This window comes from Chiloscyllium punctatum, chromosome 49 (genome assembly GCF_047496795.1).
Source record: "Chiloscyllium punctatum isolate Juve2018m chromosome 49, sChiPun1.3, whole genome shotgun sequence".
In the NCBI taxonomy this organism is placed as follows: Eukaryota; Metazoa; Chordata; class Chondrichthyes; order Orectolobiformes; family Hemiscylliidae; genus Chiloscyllium; species Chiloscyllium punctatum.
Window position 1 is genome coordinate 60,699,701 of NC_092787.1, and position 20,710 is coordinate 60,720,410.

General features: G+C 42.1%; 1 protein-coding gene across 3 annotated transcripts in view; it reads left to right on the top strand.

Moving 5' to 3' along the window:
* LOC140469243 (regulator of G-protein signaling 3-like) overlaps nt 1-20,710 on the top strand; it is a 271,500-nt gene that overhangs the window by 37,810 nt on the left and 212,980 nt on the right. For all 3 annotated transcript variants that reach the window (XM_072565577.1, XM_072565579.1, XM_072565578.1), the window contains 3 exons: nt 12,151-12,201; nt 14,426-14,484; nt 16,537-16,631. In XM_072565577.1, the coding sequence (XP_072421678.1) occupies nt 12,151-12,201; nt 14,426-14,484; nt 16,537-16,631 (205 nt within the window). The remainder of the gene's footprint in view (nt 1-12,150; nt 12,202-14,425; nt 14,485-16,536; nt 16,632-20,710) is intronic.

Genomic DNA, 20,710 nt, shown 5'->3' on the forward strand with positions numbered 1-20,710 from the left:
AGCTCATGTGATTTAGGGAATGTGTTGAGTTGGATCCAAAATTGACTCTGACTCTGACGGGAACAAAGGGTAATGGTTGATGATGTTTTTGCAAATGGGAAGCAGTTTCAACTGTACTATCGTTCTGACTCTGACTCTGACGGGAACAAAGGGTAATGGTTGATGATGTTTTTGCAAATGGGAAGCAGTTTCAACTGTACTATCGTTCTGAATTGGGTCCCTTGCTGTTTGTGGTATATATGAATTATTTAGATTTAAATGTGAGGTGAGAGACTGGGGTGTTTGTCGGTGACAAAACATTAGTTGGGTAGTTGATAGTGAAGAGGGTGTCTGTTACCTGCAGGATAGTATCAATGGTTTTGTTAAACGGGCAGATACATATCAAGTGGAACTCAACCTGAAGAAGTGGATTTATACATTTAGGCAGGGCAAATAAAACAAGGGAATGTACATGGAAGGTATTGGGAGGGTTAGAGGAAGTGAGAGACCTTGAAGTGAACATTTACAGGTCCCTGAAGGTGGCAGAAATGGTAGATAAAGTGTATAGAATGCACACTGGATGCTTTCCTTCATTGTGTAAGTTATTGAGAAAGGGGTGTTATCCTCTAACTGTATAAGACACTCACTAGGTTACAGCTAGTGTTTTGTGTGCAAATCTGGTCAGCACAATGCAGGAAGGATACAATTGCTATAGTGAGAGAATGTAACCATTGACTCTTGTCATTATATGGCATTATCATTGAATCTCACACTATGAACACTGGGATCAGCATTACATGGACCAGAAACTGGAAGGGCATTAAAATATTGTGGCTACAAGAGCAGGTTGGAGATTAGGAATTCTGCAGCAAGTAACTACTCTCATGTCTCCCCAGTGCCTAGTCACTATCTACAAGACACAAGCAAGGAGTGTGATGTAGCACAGTATCATACAGCATTCATGAGTGCTCCATCTGCAACAGTTTATGTGGCAAATACACTGCAAATGCTGTGAGCAATTGGCAATGTGTGAAAGTCAAAGGGGAGCAGTCCTTACTGGTCATACTTCTACCAGGGCCATGGTGGAATGAACCATAGGCCTCCTTAAGCTGTGGTTTTAGTGCCTGGACTGCACTGGTAGGGCTGTTCCATGTCGTCCAGAAAGGGCGAGTCACATCACTGTGCCTTACTGTGCCCTTCCCAACTGGAGCTGACAAAGGAATTGTCTTGAATGCAGACAAAATGAGGGATCTACAGCAATCTTCTAAGGACAGTGATTAGGAGGGCCATCCAAGAAAGCATGGCATAATAATACATGTTCAAGCTAGAACTGTCAAAGATAACCTTGTGAAACCTACTTCCAAGATGGAAGAACTGAATTTGGATTTAGTTTAGTTTTGTTTTATTTTACTATTCTGTTGGTAAATTGCAAGCAATCCCTGCTTATTGCAAATAGCAATTGGATCTTGTTTTTATACGTCGATTTCAAAGCTACTTGGATGCTGTCTGAACTGTTGTGCTCTTCCAGCACCATTAATCTAGAATCTTGTTATTTCTGATCTATTCTGTTCCTGAATAAATTACTCATTATCCATCAGATTGTTTGCTTGATATATAAGAAGTTCCACTTTCCCATTGCATGCACACATTACGTGTCCTTCTAACTATTAGAAAAAGCCGACACTGAAGCAGTGCATTAAATCACATGGCACTAAGGTTAGGTAGGTGTTGAGGTTTCCATCAGGATAATTTATCTGACGAACAAAGGCAAAGTGTATAGATGCTGAAGATGTTTTTTGGTCCTCTTTTTCTGGTACATGGTGAGCTGCATTGATGCTGTTTCCTGCTGTCAACCAAATTAGAAAAATGAATCAATATTACTTCCAGTTTGCATCTCTTTTCTCCCCTTCATTGGATTCATCTTTTGAGTCCTTTCTTCTATTATCACTTCTGTTGTGGTCTTGAGGTTCAAGTCCATAGCTCCCTAAAAGTGGCAAAACAAGCAGATGTGGTGGTAAAGAAGGCTTTTGGCATGTTTACCTTTTTATTGATCAGGGAATTGAGTACAGGAGTCAGGATGTCATGTTGCAGCTTTATAAGACTTTGGTTAGGCCACAGCATTCCATTCTGGTTGCCACTTGGAGGCTTTAGAGAAGGTGCCGAAGAGGTTTACCAGGATGCTGCCTGGATTAGAGGGTTTGAGTTATAAGGAGAGGCAAGAAAAACTCAGATTGTTTTTCTCTGGAGCAATGGAGGCTGAGAGGACACTTGATAGAAGTCAATAAAATTGTGAGATGCATAGATAGGGTTGACTGTCAGAATCTTTGTCCCAGAGTTGAAATGCCTAATACTAGGGGGCAGGTATTTAAGGTCAGAGGGAGAAAGTTCAGGAGAGGTGAGGGTTTTTTTATGCAAAGAGCGGTAAGCGGCTGCAGCATACTGTCAGAGGCAGTGATGGAGGCAGGTACGATAGGGGCGTTTAAGAGACTTTTAGATAAGCGTGTGAATGTGCAAGGAATGGAGGGTTGTGGACCAAGGACAGGGAGAAGGAATTAGTTTAATTTGATGTCATATTCAGCACAACATCGTGAGCCAAACTGCCTGTTCCTATGCTGTACTGTTCTGTGTTCTCTTTCCTTTCTTGGGGATAGGCTGTCCAGTAATATCCATTTCCAAACCTTCTGACTTGCGAAATTAGCTAGTTTATAACTTTCTCAGATCATGTCTGTTCACCCACTATCTCTACCTCTACTGCATCTGTTTCAATAAACACGCCTTCCGCATAAGTGCTTATGACATTTCTTCCTTTTTCCTCAACCAAGGATTCCTCTTACAATGGCTGACAGGTTGATTATGCTGAGGACCCCATGTCCTGCACTTCTGCCCTTATTCCTTCACTTTGCATCCAGAACAACAATGTTTCATCCCATCCAGCTTCAGCATTCCGTCTGAGACTTTACACTCCTCAATCATTCGTAGCATCTGTTAACTGCTCTTGCCTTGCCTCGCCTCGCCTCACCTCACCCCACCCCAACCCCCAATCCATCATGAAACCATCCCATATAATTGCAGAAGGTGTAATGTTACCACCTGATTTCCTCCCTCCTCACTGACCAAGAACTTGAACATACTTTCCAGGTGAAGCAGCAATTTATATGTCCTTTCTTTCAATCTAGTCTACTGTATTCACTGTTCACGGTATTTGTTCTTTTACGTTTGTGAAACTTAATGCAGACTGGCTGCTCTGTAGAACATTTCCACTCAGTCTACAAGGATGCCCCTGTCCCTTACTTGCCATTTCACTATACCATCTTGCTCTCTCACCAATATTTCAGTCCTGGGCCTGCAGTGCTCTAGTGCAGCCCAACATAGCTAGAGGGACTGCACCTGATATTCTGCTTAGGCACTTTCATGGCTTTCAAAATTGAGTTCAACAGTTTAAGGCCATTTGATTGCCTTCTCCTCCTACCTGTGTTATGTTTGTGTAAGTTAGCTATCAGTACAGCTGGCTATTTTCTGTTGTTAGCATCTGTCATTAACATTTTTCTCTTCTGTACCAGCATGAACACTCTAGAATGAACATATCTTTTCATTTTTCTTTATTTTGGAGTGTGGGACAAAATTCAATAAAGTGTTGTAAACAAAAGTCTACAATAGGAGTTGCTACTTATTTGGAAACAAATGTGACATCTTTTGTCAGCTGTGTTTACACTGGTGCTTTTTTTCCCCCAAGCATTGGAGGAAGAGGTTGAGACCCAGTGGCACCATGGACATATATAAGCAGAGTGAACTGGAGACGACTATTGATTAAAACTGATCCAAATTGAAATTATATCGACCAAGAGTCTTCAGAATGACAATAACTCTCTTATTGGCTCCTGGGCAGATGGACAGCTTGTGTGTGAACATTAGAGGCAGAAGGTCTCTGACTGCAAGATGCAGCTTCTTCCTTTTCCTCTGTAGTGAAGGAACCAAGAACTGAAAAGATAGCTAGTCCCTACCATCATTCGCAAAAGCTGTTGCCTCTAACCAGTGACTGAAAGAGTAACAGTTAACATATGAGCTGCCCTGTGTCTTTAACAAAGAACTGAAAGGATTTTGATCAAATGTCCAAGATCACAAGATCTTGGAAGAAGCAAGAGAGGCACCTCGTTGAATCTTATGGACTGATACAATTGAAGTGTGTTTCCATAATGTTTTTCTTCCATAAATCGTTTTTGACATGTGCAGATAGATCCAGCCACATGGGTGTAGGCGTTTAAGAAGTGATTAGAGTTTCAGCTAGTGAAGTTATATGTTGATGATCCATGTTTTTGTTTGTGTTTAGAATTTATTTCTTTATAATAAATGTTATAAATAATGTTAAGTATTAAAACCTTGTTAGTTAGTTAGTTTGTTAACCTGAGTCCATCAAACAGGTAAATTGCGCAACTTGATTAAATACTTAAGTTCTGTGACTACCCCAGGGGCTATGTGTCTCATGTATCAGTGCACTTTTCCTGAGTGAGGCATGTCAATTTGCTTTGCCTTTTGCTCTGGGGCATCTTTCCAAAAGTTAATTGTGGATCAGTGTGTACAAGAGTCTTCAGCATGACAACTCGTTGCTTGACTCCTGGGCAAAAGGACAACTTGTGTGCGAACATTACAGATTCAAACTCCTCTTATTCTATCGGACCTGAGGTTTTTTTTTACACCTTTTTTCTATTTTGTATTATACCTGACTGTTGCACTGTGAAATTGCTCGTGATATCCAATAAGTTGAGAGAAATCCTTGGGAATCTCTTTGTGATCCTTCTATTATCTACTCCCATTCACTCTTTTTGGAGGTATGCAAGCACTGCTAATTTACCTTGAAATGCTTGAGTATCTTTTTAAGGCAGAGTTGAACCTGTGAGAAGCATCATCTTGTGCAGTTTTTCTCAGCAGACCAATGAATTATGAAAGACAGTGGATATGCGAGCTGCCCGTTGTTTCACACGGATGATCCCTGGAATGATAGGCCTAATGTACGATGAACGGCTGAGGATCCTGGGATTATATTCATTAGAGTTTAGAAGGTTGAAGGGAGGTCTGATTAAAAACTTAGGAGAAAATGCATGGCTTAGAAAGGGTAGAGGCTGGGAACTTGTTTCTGTTAAGCAGGGAGACTGGGACCTGTGAGCACAGCCTTAGAAATAGAAGGGGTGAATTTAGAACGGAAATGAGACATTTCTTCAGCCAGAGAGTGGTGGACCTGTGGAATTCACTTACCACGGAGAGCAGTGGAGGTTGGGATGTTAAATGTCTTCAAGGCAGAGACTGATAAATTCTTGATCACGCAAGGAATTAAGGGCTACAGTGAGAGTGCGGGTAAGTGGAGTTGAAATGTCCATCAGCCAAGATTGAATGGCGGAGTGGACTTAAGACTTAGGAGTGGAAGTTTCTCATGTCTTATATCTCAGCCTTGATAGAGTACAACCCCATGAAAAGCTGATACATAGAATGAACTTTTCCCTTGATGTATGGATTCAGCACTGATTCTGTATTCTCTTTCACAAGATATAAGTGTGCACAAGCCAGATCTTAGCACAATCCTTTGCACATTGTGTTTAGCCAGTGGTTCAAAGGTTTTTAATATCTGAGGCTATCTAGAATCAAGAAGTTGGTTTCCTTCCTGAGTGATGACCAACATTTGACCACTAGGACTACTTTCATCCTTGGTATGTCTAAAGAGGCTGTTCATTTGACATGGGTATGATCAAGTGGGTAAGGCAGAACAGATATATATTCACTTGCATGGTTAAAATATGTTCACAAAAATAAGATGTTATTAACAATGACTCATCAACCATGTCAGCAATGTGCCTTCAGTATTTTCTTCCTCTCTGTGAATACATCTGCTGTTGTCCTACTGTCCATGGCAGAGGTGGAGGAAGTTTGCTCTGAGGTTGACCATGGTGGCCTGAAAGACTTGACAGCCATTTCTGCTGCCTTTTTGGCCTAGAAGACCCAGGTTGGTTGAGTCTTCTGCCCAAATGTAAGCTCACACTCTTTGGCTTGAATTCTACAGGCTTTGTCATCATAGAGAGTAGGGAAGTGGAGGAGCCAAACACTTCTGGAATGTTGTGAGAAGAAGCTTTTGGGTGTCCTGTGTGTGGTTCCTTGTCCATAGGTGATTGTTTGTTTGTTTATGTCACCAGGTCTCTTAAGAGGAAGGGACACTTGCACTGGGATCAAAGTCCCTCATTCCCTTTCTCATCTTCTCATTGATACTGAGTACCTATTGTTAGAGAGAGTGCAGATCTGCATGTGTATCCAGCAGACAGAATGACCTGAACATGCACGTCAAAGTCAGAATGGTACTGATAATGTTGATAAGCACCTCCATCCTTCGATGCATCTTTCTATGTGACTCTGACAAACCTATCTGCTGTTCCTTGTATCTGTTCTTACATTACAATGAAGTCATTAATGTCTGAGGACATGGAATCACCTTCTGCCAAGGCAGAGCAGTTGCCTGAGATTGGGGGATTATTGGAGATGCATAACTGATCTACTCAGATTGTATTCCTGAGTCTAATCTAGATAGAGAACCTACCAAAGTGAAGTTTGGTTGGCCACTGTGGTATCCTGTGAGCAATTGTGCAATTCTGTGCCTCACTGAGAATTTTCTCCTTATGTGGTATGAGGAGCCTGATGTCTGCCACTTTTTGAGCCCATCAGTTTCACCCCCTCAGTTGAATTTTGGAGTAAATGTTCCTGCAGTGAAACAAAGGAAGGGGGTATGTTGAAAGTGGGTGGAAGGCCAGGTAGTAGAATTGCAGGGTAAAAACTATGACTGCAGATGCTGAAAACCAAATACTGGATTAGTGGTGCTGGAAGAGCACAGCAGTCAGGCAGCATCCAACGAGCAGCGAAATCGACGTTTCGGGCAAAAGCCCTTCATCAGGAATAAAGGCAGTAGGCCTGAAGCGTGGAAAGATAAGCTAGAGGAGGGTGGGGGTGGGGAGAGAGTAGCATAGAGTACAATGGGTGAGTGGGGGAGGAGATGAAGGTGATAGGTCAAGGAGGAGAGGGTGGAGTGGATAGGTGGAAAAGAAGATAGGCAGGTCGGACAAGTCCGGACAAGTCAAGGAGTCAGTGCTGAGCTGGAAGTTTGAAACTAGGATGAGGTGGGGGAAGGGGAAATGAGGAAGCTATTGAAGTCCACATTGATGCCCTGGGGTTGAAGTGTTCTGAGGCGGAAGATGAGGCGTTCTTCCTCCAGGCGTCTGGTGGTGAGGGAGCGGCGGTGAAGGAGGCCAGGACCTCCATGTCCTCGGCAGAGTGGGAAGGGGAGTTGAAATGTTGGGCCACGGGACGGTTTGGTTGATTGGTGCGGGTGTTCCCTAAAACGCTCTGCTAGGAGGCGCCCAGTCTCCCCAATGTAGAGGAGACCACATCGGGAGCAACGGATACAATAAATGATATTAGTGGATGTGCAGGTGAAACTTTGGATGTGGAAGGCTCCTTTAGGGCCTTGGATAGAGGTGAGGGAGGAGGTGTGGGCACAGGTTTTACAGTTCCTGCGGTGGCAGGGGAAAGATGAGGCATTGGGGGGCGGGGAAATGGAAGTCTTGGAGGAGGTGGAGGGCGTGGGTGGTGTCTCGAACGTGTGTGAGGAGTTCCTGGACTAGGGGGGATAGGACAGTGTCAAGGTAGGTAGAGATGAGTTCAATGGGGCAGGAGCATGCTGAGACAATGGGCCGGCCAGGGTGGTCAGGCTTCCACCTCCAAGACTTCCGTTTCCCCGGCCCCCAACGCCTCATCTTCACCATGGATATCCAATCCCTCTACACCTCCTCCATCCGCCATGACCAGGGCCTCCAAGCCCTACGTTTTTTCCTCTCCAGACGTCCCCAACAGTACTCCTCCACTGACACACTCATTCGTTTGGCCGAACTGGTCCTCACCCTTAACAATTTCTCCTTTGAATCCTCCCACTTCCTCCAGACCAAAGGCGTATCCATGGGCACACGTATGGGCCCCAGCTATGCCTGTCTCTTTGTTGGCTATGTAGAACAGTTGATCTTCCGTAATTACACTGGCACCACTCCCCACCTCTTCCTCCGCTACATTGATGACTGCATTGGCGCCACCTCGTGCTCCCGCGAGGAGGTTGAGCAATTCATCAACTTCACCAACGCATTCCACCTTGACCTTAAATTTACCTGGACTATCGCTGCCGCTGGGCGGCACGGTGGCACAGTGGTTAGCACTGCTGCCTCACAGCACCAGAGACCTGGGTTCAATTCCTGCCTCAGGCGACTGACTGTGTGGAGTTTGCACATTCTCCCCGTGTCTGCGTGGGTTTCTTCCGGGTGCTCCGGTTTCCTCCCACAGTCCAAGAATGTGCAGGTCAGGTGAATTGGCCACACTAAATTGCCCGTAGTGTTAGGTGCAAGGGTAAATGTAGGGCAATGGGTCTGGGTGGGTTGCGCTTCGGCGGGTCGGTGTGGACTTGTTGGGCCGAAGGGCCTGTTTCCACACTGTAAGTAATCTAATCTAATCTAATCTAATCTAACCTCGCTCCCCTTCCTGGACCTCTCCATCTCCATTAGTGACGACCGACTTGACACTGACATTTTTTTACAAACCCACCGACTCCCATAGCTGCCTGGATTACACCTCTTCCCACCCTATCTCTTGCAAAAATGCCATCCCGTATTCCCAATTTCTCCGTCTCTGCCGTATCTGCTCCCAGGAGGACCAGTTCCACCATAGAACACACCAGATGGCCTCCTTCTTTAGAGATCGCAATTTCCCTTCCCACGTGGTTAAAGATGCCCTCCAACGCATCTCATCCACATCCCGCACCTCCGCCCTCAGACCCCACCCCTCCAACCGTAACAAGGAGAGAACGCCCCTGGTGCTCACCTTCCACCCTACAAACCTTTGCATAAACCAAAGCATCCGTCGACATTTCCGCCACCTCCAAAAAGACCCCACCACCAGGGATATATTTCCCTCCCCACCGTTTTCCGCTATCCGCAAAGACAGTTCCCTCCGTGACTACCTGGTCAGGTCCACACCCCCCTACGACCCACCCTCCCATTCTGGCACTTTCCCCTGCCACGGCAGGAACTGTAAAACCTGCACCCACACCTCCTCCCTCACCTCTATCCAAGGCCCTAAAGGAGCCTTCCACATCCATCAAAGTTTCACCTGCACATCCACTAATATCATTTATTGTATCCGTTGCTCCCGATGTGGTCTCCTCTACACTGGGGGGAGACTGGACGCCTCCTAGCAGAGCGCTTTAGGGAACATCTCCGAGACACCCGCACCAATCAACCAAACCGCCCCGTGGCCCAACATTTCAACTCCCCTTCCCACTCTGCCGATGACATGGAGGTCCTGGGCCTCCTTCACTGCCGCTCCCTCACCACCAGACGCCTGGAGGAAGAACGCCTCATCTTCCGCCTCGGAACACTTCAACCCCAGGGCATCAATGTGGACTTCAATAGCTTCCTCATTTTCCCCTTCCCCCACCTCATCCTAGTTTCAAACTTCCAGCTCAGCACTGACTCCTTGACTTGTCTGAACTTGTCCGACCTGCCTATCTCCTTTTCCACCTATCCACTCCACCATCTCCTCCCCCACTCACCCATTGTACTCTATGCTACTCTCTCCCCACCCCCACCCTCCTCTAGCTTATCTCTCCACGCTTCAGGCTCACTGCCTTTATTCCTGATGAAGGGCTTTTGCCCGAAACGTCGATTTCGCTGCTCGTTGGATTCTGCCTGAACTGCTGTGCTCTTCCAGCACTACTAATCCAGTAGAATTGCAGGAGCAGGTGAAGTGTCCTCTGACTGGAAAAATAGAGGGTAGGAATGATAAGCTTGGTGAGTGGACATGATGCATGCAATTCTATAAGCCTTGGTAAGAGGCTTGTGCATTTGAGCTAGAGTGAGTGGAGACACCATGTTTGTTAGGTAGCAGAAAGAAGATGGTGACACTTAATCTCGTGGAGTGCACGAGACCTTCTTCCTGCACTGTTGCGCATCCTGCTTCACCTGAGATACAGTACTGACCCAGGCAGCACTGGATCCAGATTGGCCTGGTCTGGTAGCATGGCTTCCTTTGGCATGGAGAAGGACTAACTACTTCTTCACCTCATCCATCAGCACCTTTTTAAGGTCCATGTTTGTGAAACAGGGGAATGAAGCTTGCTGTTCTCTGGGACATGACACTGTTATGCTGTAAGAGTGATGGCGTTACTTGCATGCAACATCTGAAGTTGTGTGCAGCTTTAAACATGTTGTCAGTACATGAACAGGATTGACAAGAGCGTCTGCCTCTCCTGCCGCACAATTCCTTGAAGAACACTCTAGCTCTGTTGTATAATTAACAAAGTGAAGAGTGGAAACTTTGAGAAAAGTCACTTCAAGCTATGACAGACTACTCAACAAAACACTTGAACTGAATATGGGAAAATTCCATTCGCAATCTTGCTACTAATGTTTCTATAGGAGACTTCTGTATGCTGAGTTTGAGACTGAACTTGGAGTATTTGATGGAATTCCAATTATATAATCATTTTGAATCTTTTATTGACTAGGACAGTAGGCCTATAATCCTAACAACCCCTCTTCTGTCCTCTTTGGATCTACAAGTCCTGACATTGGCTTTTAGAAGCCGCACTCATGTACAATTCAGAAATCTTGAAGTCTGTTTTTATTTTGTGCAACATGACAAACAATAAAGTTTGCATGCTCTTTTTCATGCACTTCCACAGAAAACTTTGAACTGGTTTTGAGGTAACACCCAGAATTGCGATTTAGTCAATTTTTATCATAATCTGTTACAAATGATGGCATTGCTACCTAATTTGGAAATAGTAAGTCTCTGCATGCATTAATCCTTGTGAAAGTGAGGTATATGCACCTCCATCTGTTACACTGGCAAGTGAATGTAGTGTACCATTCTTGTGACCTCATAATTCTGGTCTTCACAATTCCTCAGATGTATCAGGAATTCTTCAGCAAAATCCATTAGTGATGTCATAGACCTCAAGCGGTGGGTAAAAAAAAATGATAAAGCAGAAAGAAAATGAAAATACGTAATGTTAAGTAGTCTGGAAATAACTCACTGAATGTTAATGGAAGAGCAAAGAAGAGGATAAGAATGTGAATTTATGAACTGATTTGATATTGTGCCTTATTCTCTGGGTGTCCTCAACAGCTTCATAATCAGTAGATTACTTCTGAAGTGCAATTCTGATGCGCAGGCAATTTGTGTCGAACAAGATTTTGCATATAACAAATGTAATAAATGTTTTCAGTGATGGTTGAGGAAACAATTCAGTGCTAGAAACTAGGGTAGGTTCTTGCTATTTTTATGACCTGCATTTTCTTGAAATACTGGAGTAGACATGTGAGACCTTGAATTTAATGTTCATCTGCAAACTGCCCCTTCCACAAAGCTACAGACTCTTGTTGGCAGACAGCTTGAAGCACGGTGGCACAGTGGTTAGCACTGTTGCCTCACAGCGCCAGAGATCCAGGTTCAATTCCCGCCTCAGGCGACTAATTGTGTGGAGTTTGCACGTTCTCCCCGTGTCTGCGTGGGTTTCCTCCGGGTGCTCCGGTTTCCTCCCACAGTCCAAAGATGTGCAGGTCAGGTGAATTGGCCATGCTAAGTTGCCCGTAGTGTTAGGTAAGGGGTAAATGTAGGGGTATGGGTGGGTTGCGCTTCGGCGGGGCGGTGTGGACTTGTTGGGCCGAAGGGCCTATTTCCACACTGTAAGTAATCTAATCTATGTGCATGGGTTCTAAAGAGCTTGAACCAATAATCTTATGAATCAAATGAGAATACTGTGAACAATGCCGAGAAGGTATCAGGCACACAGGTTGTCTGTGAATGCTTAGTCGTTGAGTATGACTTGTATTCAAAATTTTGATCAATAGCTTTTTATGCACTAGGGAATGTAGGAATAGAGCAGGAATATTATAAGTGAGGTACAAGATCAGATTTTAATAAGTGGCACAAGTTCTTGCTGCTATTTCTTGCATTGCAGACGAGGAGGGTGAACTGAAAGGACAATCTTTTTCTAAAATGAAGAACTCTTGAGCCTTTACTTGGCATTATAAAGAACAATGAGGTCATTAAAATTGATACAGCATTTTACAGTTTAATTAATGTCTCTAACAGGACAACTGAAGCTATCTGTTCATCTTCAAGATGGGGCACTTGCTGTTCATAGTAAGTTTGCAAATGTTAAAGATGTCTGAAGGGAGAGTTGCTTGTTTTAGAACATAGAACATAGAACATAGAAGAATACAGCGCAGTACAGGCCCTTCGGCCCTCGATGTTGCGCCGATCAAAGCCCACCTAACCTACACTAACCCACTATCCTCCATATACCTATCCAATGCCCGCTTAAATACCCATAAAGAGGGAGCGTCCACTACTGCTACTGGCAGGGCATTCCATGAACTTACGACTCGCTGAGTGAAGAACCTACCCCTAACATCCGTCCTATATCTACCCCCCCTTAATTTAAAGCTATGCCCCCTTGTAATAGCTGACTCCATACGTGGAAAAAGGTTCTCACTGTCAACCCTATCTAACCTCCTAATCATCTTGTACACCTCTATCAAATCACCCCTAAACCTTCTTTTCTCCAATGAAAACAACCCCAAGTGCCTCAGCCTTTCCTCATAGGATCTTCCTACCATACCAGGCAACATCCTGGTAAACTTCCTCTGCACCCGTTCCAGTGCCTCCACATCCTTCCTATAGTATGGCGACCAAAACTGCACACAATATTCCAGATGCGGCCGCACCAGAGTCTTATACAACTGCAGCATGACCTCAGGACTCCGGAACTCAATTCCTCTACCAATAAAAGCCAGTACGCCATATGCCTTCTTCACTGCACTATTTACCTGGGTGGCAACTTTCAGAGATCTGTGTACATGGACACCAAGATCCCTCTGCTCTTCCACACTACCAAGTAGTCTACCATTAGCCCAGTAATCCATCTTTTTATTACTCTTACCAAAGTGAATCACTTCACACTTAGCTACATTGAACTCCATTTGCCACCTTTCTGCCCAGCTCTGCAGCTTCTCTATATCCCGCTGTAACCTGCCATATCCTTCCTCACTGTCTACAACTCCTCCGACTTTCGTATCATCCGCAAACTTGCTCACCCAACCTTCTAACCCTTCCTCCAGGTCATTTATAAAAATGACAAACAGCAATGGTCCCAAAACAGATCCTTGCGGAACACCGCTAGTGACGGCACTCCAAGATGAACCTTTGCCATCAACTACTACCCTCTGTCTTCTTCCAGAGAGCCAATTCCTAATCCAAACCTCCAACTCACCCTCAATGCCATATCTCTGTATTTTCTGCAGTAGCCTACCATGGGGGACCTTATCAAACGCCTTACTAAAATCCATATATACCACATCTACCGCTTTCCCCTCATCTACCTCCTTAGTCACCTTCTCAAAGAATTCAATAAGGTTTGTGAGGCACGACCTGCCCTTCACAAAACCATGCTGACTATCCTTGATCACATTATTCCTATCCAAATGTTCATAAATCCTATCCCTTACAATTCTCTCTAAGACTTTGCCCACAACAGAAGTGAGACTCACTGGCCTATAGTTACTAGGATTATCCCTACTCCCCTTCTTGAACAAGGGAACCACGTTTGCTAGCCTCCAGTCCTCTGGCACGACTCCTGTCGACAAAGAGGACACAAAAATCAAGGCCAATGGCTCTGCAATCTCCTCCCTTGCTTCCCAGAGAATCCTAGGATAAATGCCATCAGGCCCAGGGGACTTATCTATTTTCACCCTTGCCAGAATTTCCAACACCTCTTCTCTACACATCTCAAAGCCATCCATTCTACTTATTCGTGCCTCAGTATTCATATCGACAACAATGTCCTGTTCCTGAGTGAATACTGACGAAAAGTATTCATTCAGCGCCTCCCCAATCTCTTCAGCCTCCACACGCAACTTCCCATTACTATCCTTGATTGGACCTATTCCTTCCCTAGTCATTCTTGAATGTAATTTATTGTAGATAATGTGAGAAATTGAAATAAACTTTTAAAATTAAATATAAACATACAACTCTAAGTGAATTTTAAATAGCTCATTTTGAACATATGACTTAATTATTACAAATATAAATTTATTTAATTGAATATGAAAATTATATTTATAGAGAAAAAGAATTTGAAATTGATTTGGACAGCTTAAACTAAACAGAAATAAATTATCAATGAACAATGTAAAAACGATTTTGGTCTATCTTTGGTAATATCTATATTAATTTGCAATAGTTAAGGATTGTAGCATTTTTGGAAATTGTGTTGTTTAAAGTTACGCTTCCTTTGGCTGTTTGATGCAACGACTTATTTTCATATCTCGGAAGGGTAGTTATGTTGCAACATTTTGTTCTCTAGTTATGGAAGCAAAAGGACTTTTGGGAAGAGAATACCGCCCTTGTGATTCTTATGCAAAGGTAAAAATTCTCTCTGATTTTTTATTTTCATGATGGACCATTTGAAGTTGTCTTAGTATGAGAAAATTACAACTAAGTCAAATAACCCTTATTATTTTAGAGCAGTTAATTGGTCAAGAATCTGTTAAGTGGATTATTTTGTGTTAATTTTAATAGGTGAAAGAGATGAACAGTTCAAGTATGCCATTTCTTCTGTAACTGAAGTATGTATTGCCCAAAATAGGAATCTAAATAAAACTGAAAATGTATGTTTGAAAGTTAACTAATAACATTGCCTTATGATTTATGCCAGAAGAAAGTGAGGACTGCAGATACTGGAGATCACAGTTAAAAAGTACGGTGATGGTAAAGCGCAGCTGACCAGGCAGCATCCAAGGAGCAGTAGAGTCGATGTTTTGAGTATGAGCTCTTCATCAGGAATGAGCTCACGCTTAAAATGTTGACTCTCCTGCTCCTGAGATGCATCCTGACTGGCTGTGCTTCTCCAACACCATACTTTTCAACTTACGTTTTATGCTTTGAACTTGCTTGTTCTAACGTATATGATAACAGATTATGATCATTTTGATGTCTATTTTATAGCAGATTGACTGAAACAAAATATACTCTTATAATTTTCTTGATTCTCATCTTTTCTTGTACATGCTCTCTCCTTTGTCTTCACCCTGCTCTAATAGTTACACATTTTGTTGTGTCTATCGCTTGCATCATTACTGAGTTCTATTTTGTGGTGTAATTACTTTTACATTTCAAATTGCAAGTCATTTAACAAACAGTCTATTGTGCCAAGTCTATATCATACATCTAAGTTGGTTAGATTGACCGAGACTGTTGTGTTGGCATCAAGGGCCTTAGTTCCTCTTCATTACAAATAGGGTACCTGATGCTGGTTTTAACCACATTTACAAATTTATTAGTGACAAACTGCAACATGCCATTGCGGTTGATATTCTTAGGCACTTGACAGCCAAACCAACAGTCTTTAAAAGAATTGTTAAAGGTATAATGTGGAGTGAGAAAGAAAAATCTGCCTCCTCCTGAACCCAGATGAAATTTGTGAAACTTCGTTTGTCACCACTTAAGCACAGACCAATTTTTAGGCCAACAATTCTGTTTGCGTGATTAGCATCTCTTTTGATTCTTTCTGCTTCCTTTCCATTTTGTTCTTGACTTTTCGGCCTAACTAATTTACCGTATTTGTTTTCTACTTTCAGACTTGAAGGATAAACACCAAAATATTCTAATCAATTACCTTTCTTGCCATGGTGCTGATTAAATTGCAGGTTTTTCTTACTCTAAGATACCCACTTCCAGATAGATATTGTTTCTTCACTCTTCCCTCATAAGAGATTTATACACCACAGATTGGGCTGGTGGCTTGTCTTCACACTGCCTTCAGTGTTCTAATGTTTCCTTTGTGTCCTTGTGACCAGAACAGAATGGAAAGTGTAATCTGAAAAAAGTACTGCACGGTTTGGCTGCTGCTTCCTTTCACTGATATTCAGTTCCTTAGATTCTAGTATGCTTCAATGTTGTTAACTTTCTTGAATGGTGATATCGATTGATTGAACATGTTAGTGGTGAATTTAATGAGATTTCTAGGACTCCCTTGAACCACATCCTTTTGTTAATTCAGTATCTTTCATCGATTATCCCTTACCTTTCTTTCTCCTTCCTGTGCTTTGCACTTGTCATGGTTCAGTTTCAACTGTCATTGTTTTTTTTTGCTTTATCTTTTCAAACTTGCTGGGTTCTTTTAGAGCTGTCTTTAATTTTGAGCTGTCTCAATTTGTTCAAATGTCATTCCCAGATGGTTCTAATGTCAGATTTTATTTGGTATTGTCGTATTTGACCATTTTATATTGAGGCTTTGAATCCAGGACATCTATGTGAATGAGAAGTAGTAGAGACCCAAATCCAAGCTCTGTAGCACTTCACTTAGTATGTTTTCTTGTCTTGATAGAACACTGTTAAAAGATACACTTTTTATTTTTAGGTTTGGTTTATTGTTTAGTTACGTTCAAACTTAACTGAAGTTTTCCCTCTTTAAAGTTGTCAATGGTACCTGACTGTGATCGTGGCCGTAGACAGAAGACAAAGACTGTGCCAGATTGCAAGAATCCAGTATTTCATGAACATTTTATTTTGTGAGTATTTAAATTGTTGCTAATGTCTCAAGAAAACATGCAGCTTACAGCTGTGGAATTTGGTAAATAAACTTTATCATACTGAAGGCTTAGGGAAATCCTAAGGAAGATGTTTGTTCTGAGTTATTTACAGTCTGTCTCTCTTCCATATTTTTGTCCCATAATACTATTTCAATTGAATATTTCTGCATTATAATGTACTATGCCCTTTCTGCTCACTGCAATACAAGATATCCATTTCCATCTATCATTATTGGCAGGTAAACATTAGAGTGCAACACCTGTGTACACGAACATTGGATTAGGTGTCATATTCTCTGCGTACTGCTGGAAATAAGTGTGGGTTATCAATGACAAGAATAATTTGCATGTGAAATATGTTTTTGGTGTCATTACATTGGCTGACTAGTCTTCTTTCCGTCACTGCATGAATACTGCATCACAACGATTCTGTTAAAATGTTTCTCAATCAATTGTCACCTTTATATGTTTACTGAAAGTATCAGGGACAGAGTCCATTTTGGATAAGTTGAGGAACATTTGAAGAGTTAGTTTATAGATAAATGCTGTAGGACTGCAATAGTGGGGAGAGACCAGAGCAAATCTGCAGAAAAATTGCAAAAAAAATACAAATGTCACAGAGATTTGATTATGAGGAATTTCATTTACCCTGATATGGACTATGATAGTACTAGTGTAAAGGTGAAGGCGAGGGAGGAATTCCTGAAACATGTCAAGAGATCAGTGTATTTTCATCCAAACTCCGAAAGATGGAATGCTGAACTTTGTCATGCTAAATAAAGTGAGAGGATCATAGTATGACATTTAGTACCATGAAGTCTAAGAGTAAATGGAGGTACAGTTGAACAGGAATGTACTATTAATGGTCTGGAATTAAATGTTAGTAAGAAAAAGAACAATTGACAGTGGGAGACCTTCAAAGAAGAGATGTTTTAAATACAGAGAAAATTATGTTTGTATGAGGAGAAAAGGAATAACATCCAAAGAGAGCGAGTTTTGAGAAGATTTGTAGCTCAGGTTGAAGTTCTGGATGTAGGTTTGCTCGCTGAGCTGGAAGGTTAATTTCCAGATGTTTTGTCACCCTACTAGGTAACATCTTCAGTGGGCCTTCAGGGGAAGCACTGTTCATGATTCCTGCTTTCTATTTATATGTTTAGGTTGATGATATCATTTCCTGTGGTGATTCCATTTCCTGTTCTTTTTCTTAGCGGGTGGTAGATGGAGTCTAACTATCAAGGAACACATAGAGTTAGACCGCAACTACCACCCCCTGAGAAAAAAAACAGGAAATGGCATCACCACAGGAAATGGCATCACCACCCCAAACATATAAATAGAAAGCAGGAATCAAGAACAGTACTTCGTTTGGATGCCCACTGAAAATGTTACCTAGTAGGGTGATGAAACATCTGGAAATTAACCTTCCAGCTCAGTGAGCAAACCTACATTCAGATCCAAAGAGAGCTCTCTGAGCATCTTATTCCACAGGGGTTAAAATGAGATCAAAAAAGGAATCTTTTTAATGATCTTTAATCATTGTTAGGTTTATAATACAACTGAGTCTAAGCAGAATGTAAAAAGTGCACAAGAGGTTCAAAAAAGAGAATCCGAAGAGAAAGGGGATAATGGATTAGTGGCTAATGTAAGAGGAAATCCAAAAGTATTTTGAATATTAAAAGCATAGCCAAAGAAAGGCTGAGGTCAAAAAAGTGTTTATCGTGGCAACAGGAGACATAGCTGAGATACTGAATAATTACATTGCCTCCGCTTTGCTGGAGGAGTGAATGCTGCCAACATAGCAATAATAGTGAGACAGTACTAATAACAGTTGGGATAAAAGTAGATAAAAAATGATATTATAAAAGTTGGCAGTCCTCCAAGTAAAAAGTGGCTGAGTACAGATTGGATGTGTTTCGTTTTGCTTTTGAGAAAAAGAATTTGGCTTGGGGGAACAAGGGAGGCACAAGACACCACATCTCTGTGGCTCAGGGTCGATTGTTGGGGATTTTCCTGCTTTTAATTTTCACCTGTTCATACTTCTTGACAGTTAATAAACACGTCACAGCTTGTGCTAGGAAACCACTGGCCTTGGTTGGTATGCCTTATGGCAGGCCTTTTTCTCATAGTGAGAAAGGAGACAAAGCCCAGAAAGGCAAACATCGGCAGCAGGTGGTTTTTGTTTCATTGAGGCTGTAGGAAGATGGTCCGATGGCAAAGATCGAAGTGATTGGAATATAAGAGGAAGTAGACCACTTAAGTGTGATCTGAAACAGCTTCGCAATTCATCTCGATGTTTGGCTCACCAAGTGTTTATGTAGTCCATCTTCAGAGACATTCAAAAACGTACATCTGAGAAAATGTTAACTGTACAGTTCTGGTCACAAGGGGGTGCTGTTACATCTGAATTATGGTATTGTCTCCGTAGATACAAAGTTTTTAAAAATCACACGACACCAGGTTATAGTCCAACAGGTTTATTTGAAGCACTCGCTTTCCAAGCGCTACTCCTTCCGGTGGTTGTGGAGTATAAGATTGTAAGACACCGAATTTATAGCAAAAGTTTACAGTGTGATGCAACTAAAATGATATATTAGAAAAGACCTGGATTGTCTGTTAGTAGATATGGGTTTTAAGCCACTTCCTATGTGAGGCAAAATACTCCAACCACTTATAGAAGCCACTGACATGAGTGCACATGAATTAATAAGATATAACTCAATATCTATTTTGTCTATTCTTTGTTTTATTCAGTGTAATATGTTCTTATTATTTCCACTACAGTTTGTACTCTTAGTTGCAAACAATGGCTAGTGTGATAATCCTTTAGGAATTACAATGCAACTTCTTATTTGAATAAAGAAGAAGAATGTTTTGACGTAGTTACATTTGAGGCATGTGCCACGCATTAGACTTTGCCCCAGGAATTTTATTTGTTTCGATATAACGATATGTTACTGCATTTTTAAAAATGTTAGCTAGAAGTTAACCTTTGTAATAATATAATTTTTAAAATCTATTTTTATCCTAATTGATATCAGTACTGTCTCTCCTTTTCTGTTTTTAAATAAAAAGGCACAGCAAGTGACCATTTTCTCCCTCAAGTCAATTAAAATCATAGCTGATTTGATTTAGGCCTTAATTCCACTTTCCTACCCTGAAACACCCTTGCAGTGATGTTCTGAGACTGAGATTATTGACCTCTAGCAGCAAAAACTGTATTCTCTTGTGCTAGGAATGATTCCAAACAGTGGACAGTTGTAAAATAAAATCACAAATTGCTGTTGAAACTCAGCAGGTCTGGCAACTTCTGTGGAGAGAAAGCAGAGTTAATGTTTTGAGTCTGGTGACTACTGTTTTCCAATTGTCATGTTGAGGCCAGTATTGTGAGTTTACTGGAACAACCTAGGTAGGGATGTATCCATTTTGGAGCTCAAGTCTTCAATATTGTGAGAATGCTGTCAGGTCACGTAGTTTGAGTATTGAGTGTATTTTACCATTTATTGATTTTACAAGGATTGAATTGAGTTGACTGAACACTGCCATCTGTGATACTGGAGTCCTCTGGCAGATTTAATTATTCATTCATCTCCTTTGCTTGAGACAGTTTCAATAGCTTTAGCTTTTTAATTTTCCACAGATATTAGTGAGTTGACAAGACTTGTAGCTCAAGTTGAGGTTCTGGAAGTAAGTTTGCTCGCTGAGCTGGAAGTTTCATTTTTAGACCTGTCATCACCATGCTAGGTAACATCATCAGTGAACCTCCGATGAAGCACTGGTGTTATGACCCACTTCCTGTTTGTGTAATTAGGTTTCCTTGGTGGTGTCATTTCCTGTTCTTTTTTTTTCTCCGAGAATGGTAAATGGAGTCCAAGTTGGTGTTTGTTGTTCTGGTTGGAATGCCATGCTTCTTGGAATCCTCAGGCGTATCTCTGTTTGGCTTGTCCTAGGATGGATGTGTTGGCCCAGTCGAAGTGGTGTCCTTCCTCACCTGTATGTAAAGCTATTTGATAGTGGGTGGATTCCCCCATCATTGGGGATGTGGATGTATGTGGAGCCTC